At 41.5% G+C, this 24,806-nt stretch overlaps 1 protein-coding gene across 1 annotated transcript in view; it reads right to left on the bottom strand.

The window, feature by feature from the left end:
- Positions 1-24,806, bottom strand: part of LAMC1 (laminin subunit gamma 1) — a 124,053-nt gene that overhangs the window by 31,419 nt on the left and 67,828 nt on the right. The window contains exons 2-13 of the mRNA XM_059937610.1: positions 16,226-16,530; positions 11,646-11,776; positions 9,442-9,608; positions 6,768-6,956; positions 5,806-5,923; positions 5,343-5,441; positions 5,115-5,251; positions 4,618-4,740; positions 4,337-4,526; positions 3,912-4,024; positions 1,576-1,797; positions 1,267-1,455 (exon numbers count right to left, since the gene is read on the bottom strand). Coding sequence (XP_059793593.1) covers positions 1,267-1,455; positions 1,576-1,797; positions 3,912-4,024; positions 4,337-4,526; positions 4,618-4,740; positions 5,115-5,251; positions 5,343-5,441; positions 5,806-5,923; positions 6,768-6,956; positions 9,442-9,608; positions 11,646-11,776; positions 16,226-16,530 — 1,983 coding nt within the window. The remainder of the gene's footprint in view (positions 1-1,266; positions 1,456-1,575; positions 1,798-3,911; positions 4,025-4,336; positions 4,527-4,617; positions 4,741-5,114; positions 5,252-5,342; positions 5,442-5,805; positions 5,924-6,767; positions 6,957-9,441; positions 9,609-11,645; positions 11,777-16,225; positions 16,531-24,806) is intronic.

Raw genomic sequence — 24,806 nt, 5'->3', positions numbered from 1 at the left:
CACAGAACAGACAGGAGGTTGGCTAAGAAAAGTGAGAGAGTCGGGTAAGCACTCTAAAGAAAGAGAACAGCACGCGGCAGGCCAGAGTCGGGCACACCTGAGCCCAGGAGGGCTGGAGCAGAGGGTACAAGTGCAGCAGTGGGTGGTGGGGAATGAGGCTGGAGAAGTCTATCTCTAAGAGACTCTGTTGGGCCACTGTTTTCTTAAAATAAAAAAAGGAGAAAAGAGTCAAAAATATGAAATTCTACACTAACTTCTACTCCTTATTTTTTCAACTACCTTAAGCAAATGATTGGCTCTCCCTGTGTGGCACTGCCCTTGTGCTCGATGTGCGGTCAGGGGAGAAGTGGAAGGAAGCTGGAGTGTTTTAATGTTTCCCAATGATTAAAGAATGTTTTGATGAGACATGAGAGATACAGATTATGAGCTCAGTGTTTTGGCTTTTCTACTTATGCTCATGCTCTCTAGCAATATCTTTTGAACAAAGAGCTTGTAATGGAGTCAAAGGCTGTATCAGAAGCCTGGCCAGAACCTCTCCGTTACGTGGAGGCTAAAGTCAGTGGAAGAAAGGGGAACGGTCAACAGTGAGCCCCCGTCTCCTCTGTCAATCAGCACAGGCAGCTCCTTGAGTAGCTAGGAAAGATCTAGTTTTATGTTCTTATCAAAAAGAAAGAAACTCAGAGCATGCGAACAGAGGTCTTATCCAAAGCTCTACAAATATTTTTTCCCCAACTAAATGCGATGGGCCCTGATATACTGAAAGGACTATTTAGATAAAGAATTTAAAGAATTTTAAAATTACCACTTTACATCAAGGATCCCAGGGCAGCCTCACAAACTAAAAATCAAGTTTTGATTCGCGTCTTATAAGGGAGAGTATATTGTAGTGATCATCAGCTTTGGAGCCAGAATGCCTGGGTTGAAATTCCAGCTGCTCCAATGACTAGCCATGTAGCCTTGGACATGTAACTTAATGTCTCTGTGCCTCAGTTTTCTTAGCTGTAACCTGAGGATAATGCAAGAAGCTATCTCAGAGGGTTGTGAGGATTAATGAGGCAGTACATGTTAAAGTGCTTAGAAAAGCACCTGGCCGTAAATATGTTAGCTATTATTAGTATATGATATGCATTTTACAAATCCATAATAAACCTGTTTCCTACACAACTTTTGCCTACTAGGAAAACTAATCATGGAACCAAACAAGAAAATTCGAAAACCTCCAAAGTCCTTCTTCCCAAGGTGTTTCTATGGATAGAGCAGACTTACCAGTGGTGCCAGTAGGACAGTTGGTGCACACCACCTCCTGTGTCTTAGGGACAACAGCACAACTGGAGCCCCCAGGACACGGACAGGGTTGGCAATCAGAGGAGGTGCCCACGGTTGAATCTCCATAGTACCCGTCACTACACTTCTCACAGTGGGGCCCGGCTGTATTCTCTCTGCAGTTACAAACACCTATTTGGAGAGCAGGTGTGAGAAAACAGGCGAGTGTGTAAGCAAATAAGACAATGAGCATTTCCAACCACCTGCTAAAGAGAATTTAGGTCTAGCAGCCCCCAAAGGTCATCTTCTCACCTGTCTCAGGGTCACAGGTCTCACTGTGCCCATTGCAGGTACAAAGCACACATGGACTGTATGGTCCAAGACTCGGAGTTTCTCTTCTGTAACCTGAGAGGCACATCTCACAAAACTGCCCTCCGTATCCCACAGGACAGGTGCAGGACTCCACCCAAGTTGCAGGGACCCCAGGCCCAGGACGAGCGCTTGCCAGGGTGACATCATCCAAATATCCAGCACCTGTGTATGATGTGGAGAAGAGGATCACTGAACTGGCTTTCATATTCCAAAACTTCTTGCAAAGTCAATAATGCGAAAGGGTAACCACACCCAAAATTTCAGAGACAATCAACCATCAGTTTAATTCATCTGTTGGAGAAGATAACTAGAAAATAGCATTTAGGACAATTATGTGCTATGTGCTACCTGGTGCTAAGTATCTGGAATGGTGGTAGAGCAAACTTCATTTTTTAAACACACACACACACACACACACACACAGATTTGTTGGATTTTACAGTTCTCCCAATCACCAATGTGAAAAATGAAAAGCATTGGGCAATAATCTGGGGAAAGAAAAGATAAAAGGAAGAATGTGGAAATAATAAGAGTTTAAGGCTACAGCCATTAAGCCATGTTTTTGTTCTTTTGCCACAAAATCAGGCGCTGATCGTAGAGTTCAAGGATAAGAAAGCAGGGAAAGCACCTGTCGACAAGTACCACTCAAATTATATACTTTGCCCTGCATAAAACAGAAAAAGTAAGTAAACAAGTTCTAATAATCAGGGCTACTTTGACAAATATGTAATTATTCCAAAGCTGTTATGCCGTATATCATAATGCTTTCCTGTTTCCAGAAGAAAATAAAAATAGAGGAAGCCTTATATTGGCTTAGCCCAATGGTTCATCCAACCTAACAGTACAGATGACAGACTCAGCAGGAACATCCTATGGAAGAGGCAGGTTTTGATTGTATCATCATATTTCCCTTTAATTTCCATTCCACTCCTGTCTCTTGCACTCTTATCTTTCAAGTGTATTTCCCCATGTTATGAAATATCACTTGCTGTTCATATAATTCTTAGAAACTGATGACCTGAGGCTAAAGGACAGCTCTTCTATTTCTGCCTTGAATTTAGTTAATTTTTACTACATTTATGGGTTTTTTCAACATTAGATCATGAGAGACATCTCCACTGTTAATGTGCTTCCAACTCCATACATTCTTAAGCCTTCCCATCCTAAAAGTACTCTTTCTTCGATCTGTCCCCACTCCCAAATTAGAGTCCCTCTCTTTTCCCTCCCTCACAGCCGAACATCTTAAAAGAATAATCTGTATTTTACTTCTTCACCTTTGAATTTACCTAATTTGTGATTTACTTTACTTAATTAAATCACTGCAATCTAACTTCAGTTTCAACACTTCTCAAAAAAACCAACAAACAAAAAAAACCCTCACCAATGATTCTTCAGTTACCCAATACCAAAATCCAATTGTACTATCTTCCTAAACCTGTTAATTGTTCCTCTTCCTTAAAATTCTTTTTCTCTCAAGTCTCAGGTCATGGTCCTTAAATAACTATATTTCCAGGATTGCATCTTCTTTTCTCTTTCTATATTTTTTTGTTATATTTCCAAGTTTAAAAATGATTACCCATACGTTGACAACCCTTCGATTCTAACCTCCAGTGTCAACTTCTTCGTAAGCCCCATCCATATTTCTAACTACTTATAAGACATTTTCATCTGGATATTCATGCAGGCATCTCAAAAAACAACACATCCAAGCTGCTGATGCCACTTTCAATGCCACACCACCACTCTGATTCCTCTTCCCCTAGACAGCTTTACCTTTCTATAGAAATAGGTCCTCATTAAAAAAAAAAAAAATTATAGGAAAAAAATGTAAAGAAATGCTTAAAAACAGCTTTTTAAATTTAAAATTATAACAAATGTTCATTCAGTAATTTTTAACTTTTCATAATTTAGCCAATTTAGTTAAAAGGGCTTGATAGTTACATAGCAAGAAATAAAAACAAACAAAGGTTAAGCAATGTGAGCCAGCAGAATTATATTTGGGATTCTTAGAAGATTCTAATTATATATAATGTAGCCTCAATAGGCTTATTTATTATAAAACAATACTATTTACTAATTTTGGCTAATTTTCTCCAGGTCTTTAAAAGTAGTTTTAAAATGTATTATTTTTATACATAATTCACATATGATGAGGCAGTTTATACCACTTCTTTAGGATCAGTGTTATAGTATTAGGACTTCAGAGATAAACTTTTGATTATGGATCCTTTATCTAATCATCTTAAATGATTCTCTTAAATTATATCATAACTTACTTCTCTCACTATATGTCCCACGGATCTTGATAGAGGTCAAATTGTTTAGGAGTTTCTGAAATTCGAAAGGGGTAAGAGTAGGCCTCCAAGGGTAATCTGTTGCTTCATGGAGCCTAGAGAAAAAGGAAGGGCCACATTAACCTCTGTAAGGACAATTCTGGGTGCTGAGAAAGCATTTCTTACTCATTTATGCCACCAACAGTGCACTGCTCTGCCAATCTAACCAGGTCAGAGAAGAGTCTGTAGGTTTGATAGTACAACTGGAAAAGGTACACGTAAGCAAAGGGAAAGTTCCCTTTTACAAAGTCACCTTGAGAAGCCAGAAGTTTTTCTTCGACACACACCTTGAGGCCTGATGAGCTTTGACAAAGAAACCACTTTTATAATTCTGGTCAAGTCAGATTTTGCAAACAAAATTGTCTTACCTGAAGACATATTTCACAGTGGTCTCACTCGGATAGGAATTGCCCTGAGCGATCAAGGGCACAGACACTCTTAGGCCAGCTCCCTCAAGCACCAGGTCTTCTGCAGAGAGGCGAGTGTCTCGCCTGTCCACTCGAAAGGAGAAGGAGAAGTTCTGACCATAACTCAACACCTGCTTGCCCAAGAACTTTGCTGGAAGGCAGACACAATGGTGAGCAAGAATGTGAGAGTACGAATAAACAGGGGTACACGCCAAGCCGGACCGCTTCCTAGCCTTACTTACCGGGGGCAATGAAGTACCTAGGAAAGTAGCTATCTGAAATGACAGCGATATCTTGCCTCTCAGAGGACCACTCAAATGATGCTTCAGAGCCATCCCTTTGTTCCGCACGCCACCCATCCTCATCTGCAAGCAGAGGATGGAACACAAGTGCCGTTACTTTGTAAATGTCCTGAATTCAGATCCTCTATATACCACAAAATATATAGCAAGTCATCAATGAAAGTTTTTTAATAAATGGAGGCTATAACAGTACCTACATATGCTATACCCCTCAAGCTATAATTTTCTTTATTTTATATAACATTTTATACTTAATTTGGTAAATTCTAAAACCATTTATATATACTTTCATTAAATTAAAAAGCCAAACAAAAATCACATACATTAAAAAACAAAGTGCTGATACCGTCAAAAAAATCCTCAAAGAGCTACTGACTTTTTAACATTGTAAATTTAATCTCACGATTCTAGAGGACAGAAGGAAAGGTCTACTTTACCAATCTGAAAGGTAGAGGTTATAGAATAAACACTGTAGCCGACAGCATTTGTACAGACAGAAGAATGCCCAAAGCAGAAGCAAGGTGTGCAACCCATAGGATTAGATGATTCCAGATTAAAAAATCCAGGTTTGCATCTGAAAGAGATTAAGATACAATCAGGTATTCATTGTACTTGAAATATGATAACAGAGAAAATACAATACGGCTAGAGAAAAAATGAGCTACCTCTCACAATTGAAGCCTTCGACATTGTCTTTGCAAACACATCTTCCTGTTTCAAAATTACATTCGTCTGTGCTGCCAGAAGGATTACAAGAGCATGGCCTATTGGATGGAAAATGGAGGAAAACAATGAAATAAGAGAAAAGATAAAGAAATTCCACTCAATCTTTTGTTTTATATGTTAACAGATTTTTTAAAAAGGAATACATAAAAGAGCAAAATGAATCCTAAAGTCATCTTTATATTTGGATTTGATTTCAATCAAGGATAACCATCACATTTAGACATTGAAAACTCTGCTTCACCTCTGTACAAAACAATCCTGGATCATCATTACAGCTAGAAGCCTTAAATCTTGGTTTACAAGTATTATGGGTGGGAAATGTTTATATGGCTGCAGACTAGCTACAACATCTATTATTAAGAATCAGCTACATTTGGATTCTGCCCCCTTGAAAAATCTTACCTGCATCCAGCCTCAGTAAGAGAATGGTACCCAGGCTGGCAACGGTCACATTTGTCCCCCATCACTCCAGGCTTACAGCTACATCTGCCATAGCTATCACACTGTGTACTGAGAGAACCTGAAATTTAAAGTGCTCAGTGTCAACCACCAGTTAGGTAAGTAAAATTACTGTCTCAAAGAAAGAAGGTTGGTAACTAAAAACAATGCCTGAAAACCAGAATGCAGATTGTTTTTCAGTATCTAGATGGTAACCAAGAGAATAAAGATCAAATTTTAAATCAGAATACTCTCAAAATCATACCCCTTGAAGCCATGACTTTTAAACTTTCCAGACATACACCCGAAGATGAATCTACTCATAACTGTTGAAAAACACTAACAAATCACTCTGTAGCCAATGGTAAACTGTACACAGAACCAGTCACTGCTCTGTGGACAAGCACAGGCTCCTTATGGCCTGTGTCTAGAATTTAAGTATATACAGGCACGAATAACAAAAATAAAGTTCAAACTCCTGAAAAAGTACAACAGACTAAGAGCACTCCTCTGAACACACACCAATGTGCTGAAAGAGGTCAGCCCTCCAAGGAGGTTAGACTAAACAAAATCATTAACAAGGAAGAACTCACGAAGCAGCTAACCTTTTACAGTCAAAGTTCAAATGGTCTTGATGATCTTATTGCTAATTATTTACAAAACCATTACTCAGGCCAACCCCACATTTTTATACACACCAGAAAATCATCCGAAGGCCCAACTTGGTTAAAGAGAGTAGAGGCAGATCCTAAATCATTTACATGATATAACATGTAAATTATAACAATAAATTATAACAATGTACACTCTCCTATACTTAAGCTGTACGAATCCCTAGGAAACAAAGCTTTATTTTCTGGGGGTACAGGGAATGCTTATTTTGTCTTCCAACCATCACAATGAAGCAGACTCTGCCTGTCACTTACCAACAGGACTACAGTGGCAGGGAGAGCAGGCTTCTCTGTTCCCAAGGCGGAAGAAATTCTCCCGGCACCTCTCACAGTTGGCGCCGTCCGTGTTATCCTGGCAGTTGGTACAGTGGCCACCATGGCCCGTGGAACGGTATAGTTCAGGGTCAAAGTAGCATTCCTGCGATCGGCCATTGCAGTCACAGGCTGTTGGCCAAAACGTTAAGTCAGATCCATGTTCCTTTACAAACAGCATTTTAAAAGACTCAAAGAAAACAAAACCATAATTCCCCACATCTCTGACAGACAGGTGGTGGCAGATTAAGAACGACCACCAAGATGCACTGTTCACTCAAAAACAAAAACGAAAACTGTATGTCTGTCTATAAAGGGTTCATACAGTCAGGTTAACAGCTTACTAAGAAATGTTCATCCTTATCAAAAATAGTACCATCATAAAATATAAGTAATCCTTGTACTTAGGAATCTCCGCATAGTTGTACACATACAAACAAAAGCCAAGTCAAATTACAATTCTTCTGAATCTTTATCCTTCATTCTAATACCAAGTCCAAGCACAAGGGGCCAATTTATATGCAGGCTTCAATTTATGTTAACTTTTCAGGGCTCAGACAATTCAAATACATTAGATACCAACTTCTACAATGCCAGATTACTTGCATACCCAGATGGGAGTAATCTTGAGACACGTGGGTAAAAATTAGTGCCTCTTTCGAAAGAAGGAGGAAATCTATAGATCCGCAAGAAAGTAAATCCACAAGAAGGGAAATCTAGATCCACAGATGCCTCCACCTGCTGGGAAGCCATAGTGCCAAATGGGTCATCTGTTAAGTAGCTATATTCCCTACAGAACGAGTATCTGTAGTCACTGAAAATCTTAATTATATTTATACTAAGATGATTTTTTCCAAATTATTGATTCTGCCCCAAGTACAGACACTAAATAAAAATAAAATTTTATTTGATTACAGATAGAGCAGGAGATTGTTGTTTTTAAAAAAATTTGAATATATGTTTTTTTTTCTCCTCCCTGCCTTTACAATCAGTTCTTTTATAGTACTATATTTGAAAACTTTTTAGAAACTTGAATCGCTGGCACCAAGAATTAGAGTTAAGTAACTTTGAAAGCTCCCATTCCCTTCTTCATCAGCTATTTCTCTTCCCTCAAGTCTCCCTAGATTATCTTGCAATCAGCCCAGCTCACAGCACCTAAATGGTCTGGTGCTTAGAGACTGTGGGGTAGAACAATCCCCATGTCTATGCTGTCCTAACCCACTGCTAAAAGCAGACGCTGTGGCTCCCTCATCATCAGCTGGTAAGAGAGAAGGCAGCTGTCATTTTCTCTTCCCTAGCTCCAGCACCCTGACAATACTGTAGTACTGTCACACCTCCAGAAACTTCTCTCTTTGACGCGCCATGGTGCTGAAGGGACCAAAGAGGAAAGCAAATTGACTTAGCTCCTTATCAAAGTCTGTTAGCTACTGTATTCTGTTCACTTGCTAGTGAGAGGCTGGATATAATGTTACACTTGTTTTTTCCCATAATGTTCCTGGATAGACTCAAAATATGACATCATTAAGCAGACTACTTTTCAAACACATGTGTACATTTAATTAGATGTCACATCTTAGGAGTATTTCATTTTTTCTTTTATCAGCCTTTATCACGTAGTTTCCAACACTGGATATTACAGTTCAGTAAAAGAATTAAAGAAGTTCAAGTGCTTAGGAATGCTAGAGGAGGCTATAAAATTTATCTGAAAATGTGAATAAGAAAATCTGCTGTAAGCAGCTAATGTAAACAGTCATGAGTCAAGATATTGGTCCTTTTTCAAGGTTTCTGCCAATAATTCCTGCAAGTTCAGAGTGTCTTCCTTCTTATTCCCTTTATTACCAAGAGGATACAATAAGGAATATTTATAAGGACATAAGAAAATGTTGCTGCTTTAAAAGTTTCTCACTTTCAAGTCCTTGGCAAATCATGATTACATGGTTTCATGATTTTTCTCCTGAGATTCCTTTCTCTACCTCTTGAGAATAAACCAAGACATTATGAAGGAATAAACAATGTGTAATCTTTTTCATTTTACCTCTTCCTAAGAATACTAGGATCTACTCTTCTTCCCAGAGCCACCCACCTCTGCATGACAGAAGCAGGAAAATCCTCCCCATTGTGCTCTTTAGTGAGATAAAGAAAAAATAATTTTGATAAATAATCCATCGAAAGCAGTCTTAGTCTAGAACTCATCACACCTGACAAATGTTAGTCAACAATCCTGGCTGTTTGAATAAATGAGCATTGAAAGCAAGAAGAATATTTTAAAGGGCAACAAAGAAAAGACTGGAGAAACCATATTTTAGAGTAGGCAACCCCAGCCCAGTATTTAGAGCTAAGCAAAGGCCAAACCTTGAAGGTGCCGCTCCCATTCTGTTATGTGTGTTCATGAAGGAAACATAAAACCAGCACAGTTTATGTTTATGGCCAATTGCCCGCATCTATGATTTTCCTTTGACGTGCATGCAGGTTATTGTTCTACACTCTCAAATTAGGGAAGAAGCTCTGCCTTTCAGGCTTTTCCTTTCAAGGAGGAATCAAAGGAAGTCAGCAGTTCCTTCTCCCACCTCTGAAGTCCTCAAGACAATTTAGTAGACGAACACCAAGGGGCACTCACGCAGGCATTCGCTGGCACCCTCGGCAGTCGCCCTCCTCCACGGCCGGTCATTGAAGAAAGGAAGGCACTTCTCACAGTCTACGCCATAAGTATTATGTTTGCAATTACACACCAGCTTGTCAAATTCATTCTTCACGCACTCGCTTGCATGTCCGTTACATTTACACCTGGGGAGAGAAGAAACCCTCAAAAGAATGAAACACCTATGAAGCCCCGAAACGCATGCAGAAAAAGGATGTACACAGAGAACTAAAAACCACCTCAGGATGTTTTTGAGTTTACCACTCAAAACTGTAAACTGAGAAACTGAGCAAGATTAAGTAATGACTGTGTGTTTTCAGGTATGAAGAAAAATTAAACAAGACAGAAAAAAAAAGGTACCTTTATTTAACAGGGGATGGGGCATTAACCGGACATGAGAAGAAAGTCCCCAACAATTTCTGAGGACATCTGTAGGACCATTTCCTGAAGTGAAATGCGTGCATCTCAAGAGGCAGCCAAGTGTAGTGGTTAAGAAGAACATGGACTCCAAGGCCAGGCCGCCTGGGTTCGAAACCTTGCCCTGTAACTTACCAATGTAACTTAAACTCGGTGCCTTACCTGTAAAATAGGGAGGATGATAATACCTATTTCATAGAGTTATTGAGAAGATCAAGAGGTTGCTATATGTATGTGCCCAGGACTGTACAGGCATGTAACAAGTCAATAAATTTCAGCAGTTATCTGCCATCATGATTTTAAAGTATTTGATCTGAAGACAGTGAGAGACAGATACCACACCATCATATGGATCTCTGGTAGACTGACATTCCCTCAGGTTGTTTGGGGCAAGAATCCTTGAAGGAGCCTCTAGATGCAGGTACTACCATAAACTAAGGACTCATGGAACTCCCCATGAATACTAACACGCACTCTGGTGCAGAGCCGTTACCCTCACTCGCTCTTTAAAGATAGCAATCAGTTCCACAGCTTCAAGCACCACTTAATAATACACTCAAACACTTCTGAAACATCTACAGTGCACCAGGATGAATCCCAAATGTATATCTCCAGGCCGCCTCTTTCTCCCAAGCTCCTGTCCTTGACTGCTGCACAAATTTAGATGTCCTCCACGACTTAAAACTTTACATTCTACAACTAAACTCACCACCTTCCCAAATGAGCTCATCTTCTCCATTTATTTTGTTAATGATACCACAATTCTCCTGGTCACTAAACCTTCAAAATCACCTTTGACTAAAATCCTGATAATTCTTCCTTCATAAAATGCACCTAAATGTTTCTTTCCATTCTGCTGTCACCACCTTAATGTCAGGTATTTGTCACCTAACACCTAGATGACAGCATAATAACAGGAATATAAATTCTCTCGATCATATTCTACTGTTACCTTGCCTGCAGTTAATCTTCTTAATCTACTGTGTTGAAATCATAGCCCTAACTCCAAAAAAGTACATGATTTCTCATTGGTTACAGTTTCCATCAACTTTCACTGAGCATCAATCCCATACCAGGAACACTGCATACAAAAATAATGTTTCTGCTCTTGAGACTTCATAGTCTATTACAAGGGGAGGTAAGTCCAAGATCCTTGGCTCACTGTCTAAGGTCTCTGGCTACCAAACTCTCTCTGGTTTACAACTCCACAAATTCATATAAGATTTTCCTTAAGTCACGGAGGTTTAAACGCTTCCAACTCTAAACTTTTGCTCATGACATGCACCCAACCCTCCTGCACCCAACCCAGACATCCTCTCTCCTTATCTAAACCCTACCTATTCTTCGACGCCCAGCTTAGATTCCATCTGTTTCTCTAGCCTGACAGTCCTGTAACTATTCTCTGACATATGACATCTCTTTATCTAAAATGCTTGATGGTACTAGTATTTAACTTTTCGCATATTCATACATCGCCTGCCCCATTCACCTGTAGGATCCTAGAAGGTCAGGTCCTTCTCAGTAAGTGAATGTCAGACTTGCACTTCCTCAGTGGCTTTATAGTGCCTATCATAGAGCTTCACACTTAAACGCTCAATAAGAATTCACTAATGTGTTGATTTGACAAGGTTTTAGAAAACCTAATTACTTTGTTTCCAGGATAATGAGGTCTAAAAACATTACTAATACAGTTGTAAACAAGTTGCTACATTCACTTCTACACCAAAGCTCCAAACACTTTCAAGGTTATTTAATGGTTTACTTACCTACCACCCACAGCGAAATCAGAGATTGCATAATAATAGGATTTGAGAACTTTGGGGTCATTAAACACTTCATCTCCAAAAGTGTTCAGGCGATTGAGTGTTACTCTGATGTCAGTGGCAGTTACCCATTCCTGTCAGAAAACAAAAACACAGAAAAGATAGGTAAAGGCACTGAAGATAAGAGACATATATGTGACAAAATCTTCTAAACAGTTAATGTATCATTTAACTTATGTCCTCTTCTGGCATTAAATCTATTATAACACTCAAGGACTCCTTTCATTTCTTCATACTTGAATTTCCTTCTTGACTCTTCCCTTCTTTGATCTAAGTTGTTTCTTTACCACTCAGAGTCTCCCGAGGCAGGAATAATATTAGTTTCTTCACAAGGCTGTAGAGAGGCTTAAATGAAATATGCTTTTCAACACTCAGCATGCATTAGGTAGTCAATACACATGTCTCGTCTCTCTATCCTGTATCCACACCCCAAAGCCAGTCAAGAGAAGCCAGCACAGAGCTCACGTAGTACCACCACTGTATCAGATACACTGGTCATTGCCTCCTCCTGCCCATCTTGTACCATCTCCCTCTCCCTCTTACCCAATCCACTACGGACAGATCTGGGAGACACATCCAAGCACAAAGCAATCAATCATTACACTGGCCTGAACCAATCAGACGTACTCTTTGTCTTGACCCTTCCCAAATGTCACTTCTCGTGAGGCCTTCCCTGGCCACCCTATCTAAAATCGCCACCCCCCGCCAGCCCCCTGCAACTCCCTATTTCCCTTCCCTATTTTATTTAAATTGCCTGTTTCCATCACCACCATCTGCCCACCCCACCATTGCCACCACCAGATTATAAGCCCCACAGGGCAGGAATTTGTTTTGTTTTGTTCACTGCATTTCACTAGTGCTTAGCATATAGTTGGTGCTCAAGTAACATTTGCCGAGCAAATGAACAGATTTGAGGAAACTACAACTGATCGAGTTGGTAGGTATACCATAATGGCAGAGGACAAGAATGAAGGTTATACAGTTTTCCCCGCGGTTTTATGAGAACTAAGCGCTTACAATAAATGCCCTTTCATTGAGCTAATTTTAGTCAGATGTTTACATCTGTAGTAGTTATAATAATTATCCCAATGAATCACGTCTGCCAGTGTCCACAACCTGTGCGGTCCCTGTCCACGCTGATTCTAGGCTTGGGCATGTGACTTGCTTTGGCCAAGGAGACATCAGCAAATGTGACACAAGCAGAGGTTTAACAAGCATGTGTGCACCGGGATTTACCCTCTTGGAATACTTCCTCCATCACATGAAGAAGCCTAGTCTAGCCCCCTTGAGGATGTAAGACTACAGGGAGAGAAAAACCCAGCTCCCACTGCTGACCTGCCAGGGAGCGAGCCCAGGCCAACACAAAATCGTGAGAAATAATAAATCACGGTTGTTTAAAACCATTAAGTTTTAGAGTGGTATATTACATAAAACTACCCAAATATACCATGTCCGCTTACTTACTTATTTATTTTATTTTTTGGCCACACCCCACGGCATGTGGGATCTTAGTTCCCTGACCAGGGATCGAACCCACCACACCCCCTGCAGTGAAAGCACACAGTCTTAACCACTGGACCGCCAGGGACGTCCCCCATGTCCACTTTAAGTCCTCTCCTGGGACTGCATATCAGCATCACCTACGGAGACGTTAACAAGCACGTGCAGAGCTGCAGGCGTCTATGTTTTCAGAAGGCTTCACATGAGACTGGGAAGCACACCCCTGATTAAGAATCACTGCTTACACCAGGCCAAACACCTGGCACGTAGAACAACACAGAGAGTTCATCAAGGCTTATCTCCATGAAGCCTTCATGTATAATTAGAAAGGAGAAGAGATGGTGATTTCACCATATCCAAACTTGGAACTCCAATAACAACGCCCACTCATGGCCACAATGTTAGGAATCTTTTAGTCGTCTGTAGTGTAAACAGCTGAACATATCTCTGTGTTTAATGCTTATTATATCTCCGACAGGCTTCATCTTTATCACAGCTCTCCTGGAATAAAAGCTTCTCAAGAGTTGAATCTAAGCCTTTTTTTTTTTTTTTTTTTTTCCATAACGGGCATCTTAAAAAGAACAGACTCTAGAACTAGCCTTTCTAGGTTCTGAATCCCAGTTCTGCCACTTATAACTGTGTGATTTGGGGCAAGTGAGTTTATCTTTTCTGGGCCTCTGATTCCTCATCTGTAAAATGGAGAAAAGAAAAGTATCTATCTTATAGAGTTATTGGGAAGGTTAAATGTGTTAATACATTTAATATAACTAAAGGGTTTAGAACAATGCTTGTCACATTGTGGCACATTATAGTAAGTGCTATAATAAATGCTAATTATTATTATAAATCACTACATGCTTAGTAATATTCATATACATTGAAACCGGGAAGGTTTCTGGGAGATCACAACTTTTAGAGGGAGGCACAGGGAGCAATGAGGGCAGAAGCCAACTGCCTCTCTCCTCACTGTCAGGTCGGCTACAAGTCATATCAGTTAACCCTCCTTGGCAATTATATAGCAGAGCCAGAGCTCTTACATCCAGAGACGCATAATTAATGTTTTTGCATAATGATACCAACTGACCAAATCTACTGCAGATGCCCACAGCCTTTTGCCACATTTAGTCTTCGAGAGTTTCTGTGGCATGAAGAGTTAAGAAACATCAGAATTCCTATAGCTGGGGGAACTGCTTCAAGACAGGCTGACAAGGCATACAGTTAGCAAAGGTGCCAGAAAACCACAGTCACATCATTAACTCACTGCTTTTCCCTACTGACTATACCGTTCCCTCCCCAGGACAGTAAAATACAATAATTCTTCCCTCCCCAGGAAGAATCAAAGTTAGAAAATGTGTGCCAGTTGACCAACTTATAGAGTATTTACAGATCACTTCTGCCCTAGGTAATCTGTCTCCTGCTTTTTCATCTATCAAAGTCGGTTATTCTTTCTGCCATTTATTTTGAACACACCTTACTGCCTTTGAAAGAAACATTTTCTGAAAGACCTTTGCAAACACACTCATTGCTCACCAGAATCCTCAGAGCTTACCAAAATCAAGATCTATGATCTCCCAGCAAACTACAGAAATGCAATGGAAGGGAAGAACTGGACCCAGCGAGAATATATTCTCATCTTTTGCCACTGTCCAAAGCCACACGGCCAAATTAGACAAAGGGTCCTTGTACATAAAAAGTTCCAAAGAGAAAGAATGAGGGAACACAAAGGCATAAGGCCCAGAAAAACAGGGAGATTCCCTACTTAGAAGTCACAACAGCTTTTCATAAAGTATACACAGCATTTGCAAACCCACATCCAGTCTTTCTTGTCTCAGCGAATTAATACAGGCTGTCCCCATTTAGATGTTAACTCCAGCCACATGACAGAAGCATCTCCAGTCTGTGTGAATGTGCTGAGTATGGCATGACATGCATCTGTCTCTCCATAATCAAACAGCCAGAACATAAGAAAAGGTCACAGACGTCTAAGCAATACAGAAAGATTCCAAATTATAGTATATAAGGAATATGCACACGGCATTTATGAAAAAAGAAATCTTGGGCTTCCCTGGTGGCGCAGTGGTTGAGAGTCTGCCTGCCTATGCAGGGGACACGGGTTCAAGCCCTGGTCTGGGAAGATCCCACATGCCGTGGAGCGACTAGGCCCATGAGCCACAATTACTGAGCCTGCGCGTCTGGAGCCTGTGCTCCGCAACCGGAGAGGCCGCGATAGTGAGAGGCCCGCACACCGCGCCCCGCTTGCCGCAACTAGAGAAAGCCCTCGCACAGAAACGAAGACCCAACACAGCCAAAAATAAATAAATAAATAAATAAATAAAATTTTTAAAAAAAGAAATTTTTAATTCTTTCTATTGCCATATAGAGAAAAGTTTCTATCACCGTCCTTAAGCGCTATACCAGGGTTACCTAAATTCATATCTTGTCACAAAAACCAGTGCTTTTAGGTGATGAAGAGTTTTCATAATGATTGGCAACAGTGCCAGACAAACCCAACCAAACTTTCCTTGTACAATAACAAAGGAAGGTAGAGTTCTTAAACATCTTGCTTCAGTTGTTTCCTCTTGCTAATATTAAAAAATAGTTTTTTTTATTTTGTCAAATCAAAGAAGAGGTACGACAGGATACAAAAAAATTTGGTAGATTCATTCAAATACCCTCCTTCAAAACGAAGGCAGAAGCAAAATGTTTCCACTGCAAGTACAGAGACTCAAGTCAAAATTGTTCAACATTTTAAAAAATCTGTAAAATTTACATCCCAGAATACACGTGCAAGAAAACTAAGAACAAACATCAACTGGGCAGCAGAAATAAAACTACTTTCCTTCACTTATTAATAAGAGAACACAGGAGAGCAGAATAAAATCCAGCTGTCTGTCCTGGTGGAGTAGGTGCTATTCCTACCCCTTACTTCAGAAGTGGGACCACGGTCCCCCACTACAGTGATCTTCCTGCATCCTGCCTGTGGAAGAACTGACTGGCTACCAAGCCAACCGCTAGGTGCCTACCTGCAGCACGGGGCTATTGTCAAAGTTGTAGGCGCTGGGCCGTCCTTCCAGGGTTGAAAAGGCCACGTTGCCCCCGGTGAGAGGGGAAATGTCACTGAATTCATCTGTGCACAAGGCCTGCTGCTCGTCCCCTCCCGTCCTGATGAAGCCTCGGTTTGCCTTCGAGTAGGTGTTCTCGCAGGAGCCGCTGTAGTACTGGTAAGGGACCCAGGGCCCCTCTTCCCGCGTGCGCTTGTAAATGGCGAAGCTCTCCGGGCGGCTGGTGTGGAACTTGAGGCGCACATATGTGATGTCAAACGCTTTTCCTGTGGGGCAAACACATCGATGTCCAGAAGTCATACGTATGAAGCACAGAAACCCCCTCTATTCCCACTTTGCTTTGGAACTTGACAAAGAAAGAGGATACAAACCAACATGTGCACACTACGCTAAGAGGGTTCCAGAACACACAACACACTGGCTGTGTCCAATAGGCTGTTCTAAGCCTGGAAACAGTGTGTGTTTTCCCACAGAAATAAGTTATAGCTGCACTCATAAGCTGGCTCATAAAAGCCCACTTAGATTGTGTGTTGTTAAAATGTTGGTTGCCATGAAAAATGATAGCATATATTAAGTACTTATATTGTTAAACAAAAATAAAATTGAGTGAAAATGTGCATTTATCCTTAATGCTGGTGCTTCCACAAAAGCTTAATTAAAAGACAGAAAAGAAAATATTTGCTGGCTTTCTAAATGGGTCTTCTGGGCACTTTCAAGATTTTTAAAAATTCGTTCTTTATTAATTTTAATGTTACTTCTTGATGCAGGAAGAGTATCATCAGCACTATTCTTCTGCTTACTTACCAGGTTAAGAAAGAGAAATCTGAGAAAGAGTCAAGGACAGTGATTGAGATATGGGGCAGGGAGTAGAGCAGGAAAGAAGAAAAAAGATTCCTCTAGTAGCTGACAAAGAGATGACAAAAAAAGAGAAAGAGAGAGAAGGGAAAGGCGGTTTAAAGAAGCTGTGTTCAAAAGAGAATATATGAGACATGAGTGCTGAACAAGGAAGGACAGCAAGGGGGAGGAGCCAACGGGCTGTCATCCCTCTGGAAGAAGAGTCACTGCGTCAGGCAGCTCCCTGCGGCAGGCAGAACACAGCCTGATGGCTGGGACAGCTTGGTTGCCAGCCAGCAGGATTTCAGGTGGGTAAAAAAGATAATGTGCAGCTGTTTTTAAACACCATTCATTCACAAATTGGTCTTTCTATCTCTGACAATATCTATACTTTGCTGCTTCTATGTTATAATGAAGATCACGGTTTGTCAACAAGTATGTATTGGGCACAACTACATGCTCAGTCCCATGTTATATACTTTGGGGGACAGGATGCATTAGACTTAAGTGGTCCTTGAACTTGAGACGCTTACAGTCTCTTCTGTCCAAGTGAATCAACTTCACAGGAAGAACCACCCTACAAAGCCCACAGAAGAGGAATTCCTGCACTCTCAGAAGTGTTGAGGAGAGACTTCTGCCATTCTCTCACTTCCTCACACCCACTCATTCTCCAGGGGAGAAGGAGTGTTGCTCATGTGTGGCCCGGAATCTCCTCAGCTCTCTCCTAGTTGCCACCCGAGTCCCCCTCTCTCCTCTCCCTCACTCCTCAGTGCAAGACAGCACCTCTGCCACTGTGCGGGGGAGGCCTGCTGCTGTCCTGCTACTCGATTCAGGACTAGGTGGATGAGTTCAACTGGGGTGGGGCAAAAGGCCCATGTAAGCTGTATGTCCAGGCTCTGTTCTTCAAGCCAGTTTTATCTGTAATAAAACTGATATGATAAGCCATATCTGACCCCATTTCCCAACTGGTTCAGATCTTAAAAGAGGGGTTTGATTAACTGTCCCCCATATAATGAAACGTTCACACGCATAAGATCTTGAACATAAAGGTGTACAGTATGATGGAAAAAACACAGGCCTGGGCATTATGAGACCTGAGTACAGATCCTGGCTCCTTCAATTACTAGCTGTGTGATTTCTGTTCCGTCATTTTCTCCTCTGTAAAAATGAGGGTGATACAGACATAGAGAACAGACTTGTGGTTGCCAAGGAGGAGGGGTGGGTAGGGGAGGGAAGGATTGGGAGTTTGGGATTAGTAGATGCAAACTATTATATATAGGATGGATAAACAACAAGGTCCTACTGTATATCACAGGGAACTATATTCAGTATCCTGTGATAAACCATAATGGAAAAGAATATGAAAAAGAATATATATGTATAAACTAAGTCACTTTGCTGTACAGCAGAAATTAACACAACATTGTAAATCAACTATACTTCAATAAAATAAAATAAAAAAAAAATGAGGGTGATAATCCCTGAGCCTCCTACCTCAAAGAGTTGTTGGAAGGTCAAAGTAAGATCTTGCATATACCTGATTCATTATAAAACCCTATACAAACATAAGGCATTATTATAATGCGGTACAGAAGAGAATTCGTGAACTAGGATCTTGGAGATGTTCACACACAAGAGCCTGATCGTACAAGGGCCTACCTGGTATAGTTGCCAAAGAATATTTTACAAATCCGGATCTTCTACCTAGGAGGCAGTATAACACTTTGTCTGGACACAGGTCACGCAAATACAGTTTACAACCTTCTTGTTCAAAGAATGCAAATTTAGCCTGTATCTCTTTACTGTGTCAAAAATGTAAAGACGTCACCTTTGAATGAAGGCGAGGTTATAATACAGTATCGATGGCATTCCAGAGACTATCTAAAACATTCTGGAATGGTAGAACAATTTAGTTTTACTCATGAGTATGTGGCTTGGGATGTTCAAAGGCTTACTCACTAATCTGTGGATTACAGATTACCCTTGCTTTTCTATTTTCTCTGTCTGCATTTCTGCCATCTCATTGTTCTTTAGCAACCCAACCTACAGGAGAATGGATCAAAGGAGAGGAGGTAAAATGGATCCAGGTATCCTGTGTCCCAGACAAACATCTGCACCACAAAGCCACACACTGAAAGAAACAGGCATATGTGGTCACTCAGTGTCGGTACAAACACAGCGATGGGTGGCAGAACGTCAGAAAAGCAACTCCGCTAGCATTAAACTTTGAAGCACCCTAGCTTGCTGCTGTTGGTGCTGCCTCACCAAGCCTCATTTTCAGAGCTGCTTTTTTCATTATAACTTATAGCTACAGTTGAAAGAGGTAGAGGGCTCTGTGGCAATCTGTAAAGGAGGCTCACACATTCCACACAAAGAGATGGCCACGTGCGTGACCTTCGACATTGCAGCCAGCCCAGTAGTGGATACAGATCACTGCAATTCCATGTGATGAGTGCTATGACAGGGGAAGGACATGAGGTTTTGGGAGCATGGAGGAAAGTCACCTAACCCACATCTGTGAGGTCAAGAAATTTTCTAGAGGAAGTGACATCTAAATCCAAGACCTGAGGAATGCAGAGGAATTAGCTAGGCCAACAGAGATCAGTCATCCAGGCAGATGGAATAGGATGTATGAGAGCCCAGAGAACACAGAGGAGTGGCCACTGGAGGAATCAGGGGTGTGCAGTACATCTAGAACTGGAGAGGGTGGCTGGAGATGAGTCAGCTAGCAAGCACAGCACGCCAGGCCTGAGGCCATGGTAAAGAGCAACTTCAACTTCCTCAGGCTGATGGCAAGCCATTGAAGGATTTACGTCAGGAAATGTATGATCAGGTTTGATTTTTAGAAAGATCATTCTGGCCACTGTGTGGAGATTAGGTTAGAAGGGACAGGACTAAAGGTAGAGAGAATATTTAAGAAGATGTGGCAGTAATCCTGGCCGACAGTGGCTGAACTAAGAATAGGGACAGCTGGAATAGAGAAATGAATGGATTTGGGTGACATGTAGTTAGCAGACTTCAATAATAATTTGTAACTGGGCTTCCCTGGTGGTGCAGTGGTTGAGAATCTGCCTGCCAATGCAGGGGACACGGGTTCAAGCCCTGGTCTGGGAAGATTCCACATGCCGCGGAACAACTAGGCCCGTGAGCCACGATTACTGAGCCTGCGTGTCTGGAGCCTGTGCTCCGCAACAAGAGAGGCCGCGATAGTGAGAGGCCCGCGCACCGCGATGAAGAGTGGCCCCCACTTGCCGCAACTAGAGAAAGCCCTCGCACAGAAACGAAGACCCAACACAGCCATAAATAAATAAATAAATAAATAAATAAACCCAAAGTTAAAAAAAAAAAAAAAGACAGAACTTTCTACCTAAAACTTGCTTTAAAAAAAAAAAAATTTGTAACTGATGGAGGGGAGCAGGAATCATTTCTGAAAGCCTTCTCTACTTTTACCCTATTGACATTCTGTTTCATTGCCAAAGCTTCCTTTACACATTCCACAAGGTGGAAGGATTGAGAATAACATTCAGTTTTCTAGTTTAAAAACAGCCAAATGGAGAGACGTACCATCCACTGAAATAGAGAACAAAGGAGGTTAAGCAAAACTGGAGGCAGAAGTGGAGGGCAGGATGGGGAGATGAGTTCTATTTTGGATACACAAGATTTAAGGTGTCTGTGGTCATCTAGACAAGAAAAAATGTCTAGTAGGGAGTTGGATGTGAATAGTCTGAAGGCCCAAGAGAGACGTCTAAGTTAGAGATACAGATTTGGGATTCATTAGCCTGGGGATGGATAATGAAGATGTGGTGTGGTTGAGACCAATGAGGTGAGAGTGTTGAGTGAGGAGAGAGCTGACTTTTAGGATCATGCTGAGGCGCATCAACATTTAAGGCACAGCCAGAAGATGAGGCAACAGAGGAGACTATGAAGACCAGAGGGAGAAGGGCAAGTAAAAGACGACAAATATCACAGAAGCCAAGAGGGTGAAGAAGGAAAGAATCAATGGTGTTTAAATCTGCTAAGTGAATCAAGTAAGATAATGACTAAGAAGCGTCCAATGGCTTCAAGCCACAAAGAGGTCACTGAGGTGCTTAGTGAGAGCAGTCCCACCGGCAGGGATCTTGCTGGGTTGGAACTGAGAACGTATGGTAGATAGGACGTGGGAAGGTAGACACAGTGAGTGTAGCCAACCTGGTATGACATCTGGCTAAAGGGCAGGAGAAAGAGAAGATGACGGTAATTGGAGGGGATATAGGGCCAGAGGAAGATTTTTCCCTTTTTTTCTGATAGAAGATACAAGGCTGTATTACATGCTGTTGCGCTCCAGTCAGCAGAAAGAGAAAGAATGACTGTGGAAACAAGGCGGGGAAACAAGAACGTGATTCAGCACTGGTGACAGGACTGGCTCCATGAAGGAGAAAACCTGCATCCCCGCTTCCTACCTGGGTGCAGATGTAAGTGATTTAGTGGGTTTTAGAGGATGCAAGTTGAAAGAGTTCTAACTGATGACTTTATTTTGTCTGTGCAGTGAAAATCAAGGGTACCTGCTAAGGGGTTGAGGGCAAAGCCAGTGGGGAATATCTGAAGAGCGTGTAGAGCCACGATAGAGACTAGCAGAAAGCTGACTAGAGAGAAAGGCTTGTTGGGCAGAGACAATGCTGCCGGGATGAGGGTACAGACATCTTCGTGGAGGTGTGATTTTCTACAGCAGCACTTAGCGCCTCCTGTACAGGGGCAATGGAAGGACAATAAGGTAGCGGGATTGATGTTACTCCAAGGAATTTAGAATCTAACCTGAATAAATAAGGAAGCAAATACAGAAAACAGAGTGGAAGAGTCATGGCTTGACTATCCTGTGTTATCTGGAACTACCTGTAATCATGGATAATCAAGAACTGAAAACTCAAGGAGCTAGTTTTTATTCCATTAAACAGCTACAGTTGAGACCTTCCATGTGCTTGTTCACACACTCTCTCTCTCTCTGAATACACTTCTCTACTCTTTATCTGTCCATCCTACTCATTTCACAGTTGACAGAGTAAGAAGATCTAGTTAAATGGCAAATGAACAGAAAAGAGGACTAGGTCTCCGTTTTTCCAATGACAGTGACGACACTATCTTCATACTGTGGGGGCATGCGAAAGTAGATGAATGACTTTAAAGGAAAGCAGCCAAGCCAAACAATTAAGAAAACCAGTAAGTACACGTCTGGAAAGTATTCCAGCAACTCTACAGCTAGAACGTCTTTCCCCTTCACCTCACGTTCACGCACATGAAGACTAACCATGGGACCTCCCTGGTGCTGCAGTGGTTAAGAATCCGCCTGCCAATGCAGGGGACACGGGTTCGATCCCTGGTCCGGGAAGATCTCACATGCCGTGGAGCAACTAAGCCCGTGCGCCATAATTACTGAGCCTGCGCTCTAGAGCCCGCGCGCCACAACTACTGAAGCCCGTGCGCTCTAGGGCCAGAGTGCTGCAACTACTGAAGCCCGCACGACTAGAGCCAGTGCTCCGCAACAAGAAAAGCCACCGCAATGAGAAGCCCGCGCACCGCAAAGAAGAGTAGCCCCTGCTCGCCGCAACTAGAGAAAGCCCACGCGCAGCAACATCGACCCAACACAGCCAAAAATAAATAAATTAAAAATTAAAAAAAATACTAACCATGGGTATACACACCCTCAAGAAAATATTTAGCTTCTGAATGTTCTGCTGCCTCCCCTGCCTCCCCTTGCCACATTCCTTCCATAAACAAAAAGACTCAAGTGCAGATGTTTAGAACGAAGCACACAAAATTAACTAATACTTCCTGCTCTGAATCCTACAGTGAGTCTGGCTGAGGGACTAAGAGAAGGGGAGGGGGCCACCTGGACAATGAGAATCCAGCCTTTGTGCACACAGGGCCAAGCCGAGGAATTCTGCTTAAGCCTCCTACGTGGTGAAGTATGTCTAATCTCTCTGAGTAGGGGAGAAACCCTTCCTGTCTTAGAATTGGATTCAAGTACTAACTGCTGGGGAACATAAATGCTTCTCTGTTATGTGCAGCTCAGAAGAATTCCATGAGGATGTTGTGAAACAGCCTCCTTTACAGTGAAGTAATGAGCGACAATGGCCATACAGAATTTCACAGAACTTCCAAATGCCCGTCCATGGCCTGGATTAGAAGAGAACTAGCTCATTCTGAAATATCAAATTAGGAGTCACTGATTCACTATTGTTCTTACGTGCTCACTCCTCAGAATCAGAAAATGACTATTCTCCTTGCAGTCAGACTTGATCTGAGGAATACGAGACTTTAATGAGGCTGTAGCACAGAAAGTCAATTAGAGATGGTAGATGTTTAGGTTACTAAATGGGAGTCTCCAAACAGTTAACACAAACAGTAGTCACAGCAAGCAACTATTTGAAAATGTTTCCAATTTTGTTAGTATAACTGCTGGCTGAAATAGGAGTTCCCAGGACGAAGTGTACAGCTGCGTACCAGCTGTTATTGTTCCACCTCAGCAGACAGATTGTACAAATACGGCCTCGCCAATCAAGATGACCCAGGGCCAGTTAATGCTGAATGTGGGATCCTCAAGTGGACACAGATGGGAGATCAGAAAGCGTGGAGAGGAACAGTCAAGCACAGACAAAATGTGTTGGGGTGATCTGGGTACATGGAGTTATTCCAACTGTTAGAAGACTCTTTCCTAACTGCCTGTTGAAAGGCTAGTTTCTATGGCTCAAAACTTACCTTCAAGATAGATTGTTTTTAAAAACTTATTATCCCGTTCCTTTCCCTTAAATTTCGGTGCTCTTTTTTCAAGGCCTCTCTCTTGTCAATCAGCTAAGTGCCAACAGTGTAAGGGGACAATCCCATAGGAACTGCATCTAAATCAGTCAGCACAACTTATGAATCAGGACAAGTAACCTTTATAGCTTTCTATGAAACAGTCATTTTTCATTGAATTTATTAAAACAAATGCAACAGCATTCACAATTTGAGAAAGCATCCCTTTCAAATGAATAAAGAAAATGGTTCAAATTTCCTGAGTACATGCAATAAGCACATCCCATCACACATGAACACCTGTCATGACAGAAAGACATGCCGAGATGAGTGGTGCTAGAATATGGACAGTTTCCATTCCAAGCTGCCACTGGGAAACAAAACAAAGGAGGCAGGTAAAACAGACAAAGTGAAGAAAATCATTTTAGAATTTTTTAAAAAGCTAATAAAATTCTATACCAAAGGTTATGTATAAAAATGATGGTATGGCTATGACAATAAAGCTAAGGGGAAAACAAAAGTTTTAAAATTGACTGGTATGATTTGGGAGAAGATAAACCCACAATCTCTTAGGGAAACTAGATGTGTCCACAAAGTACCAAATTTAAAGTTTAAGCCAAAGAAAACAGTGCTACTCTCTCCCTATCACCTGCCAAACCTCCACTTGGTGCATCTGCTGAATAAGACCACGGCACTAACCTAGTGTAGCAATCTTCAAAAAATAAAATCCTTCTGCTTGTGTTGCCCAACTGTAGTATCCAAAAATGCTACATACTCTTCAGCAAATTGAAGGGTCAAAATTGACTTGGCTTTACACACTAAATATCAATAAATACGAGATCATCAGACAGTTGTTATGTGAACACGGAGGATTCTTAACTGAACACTAGAACATCAAACACTTTTGGAGGGTAATTTCAAATAGGTGCAAATTACTGTT

Source organism: Balaenoptera ricei, chromosome 1 (assembly GCF_028023285.1).
Source record: "Balaenoptera ricei isolate mBalRic1 chromosome 1, mBalRic1.hap2, whole genome shotgun sequence".
Taxonomy (NCBI): domain Eukaryota; kingdom Metazoa; phylum Chordata; class Mammalia; order Artiodactyla; family Balaenopteridae; genus Balaenoptera; species Balaenoptera ricei.
Note: the sequence above shows the minus strand (reverse complement) of the source record. Positions and strands in the feature narration are given on the sequence as shown.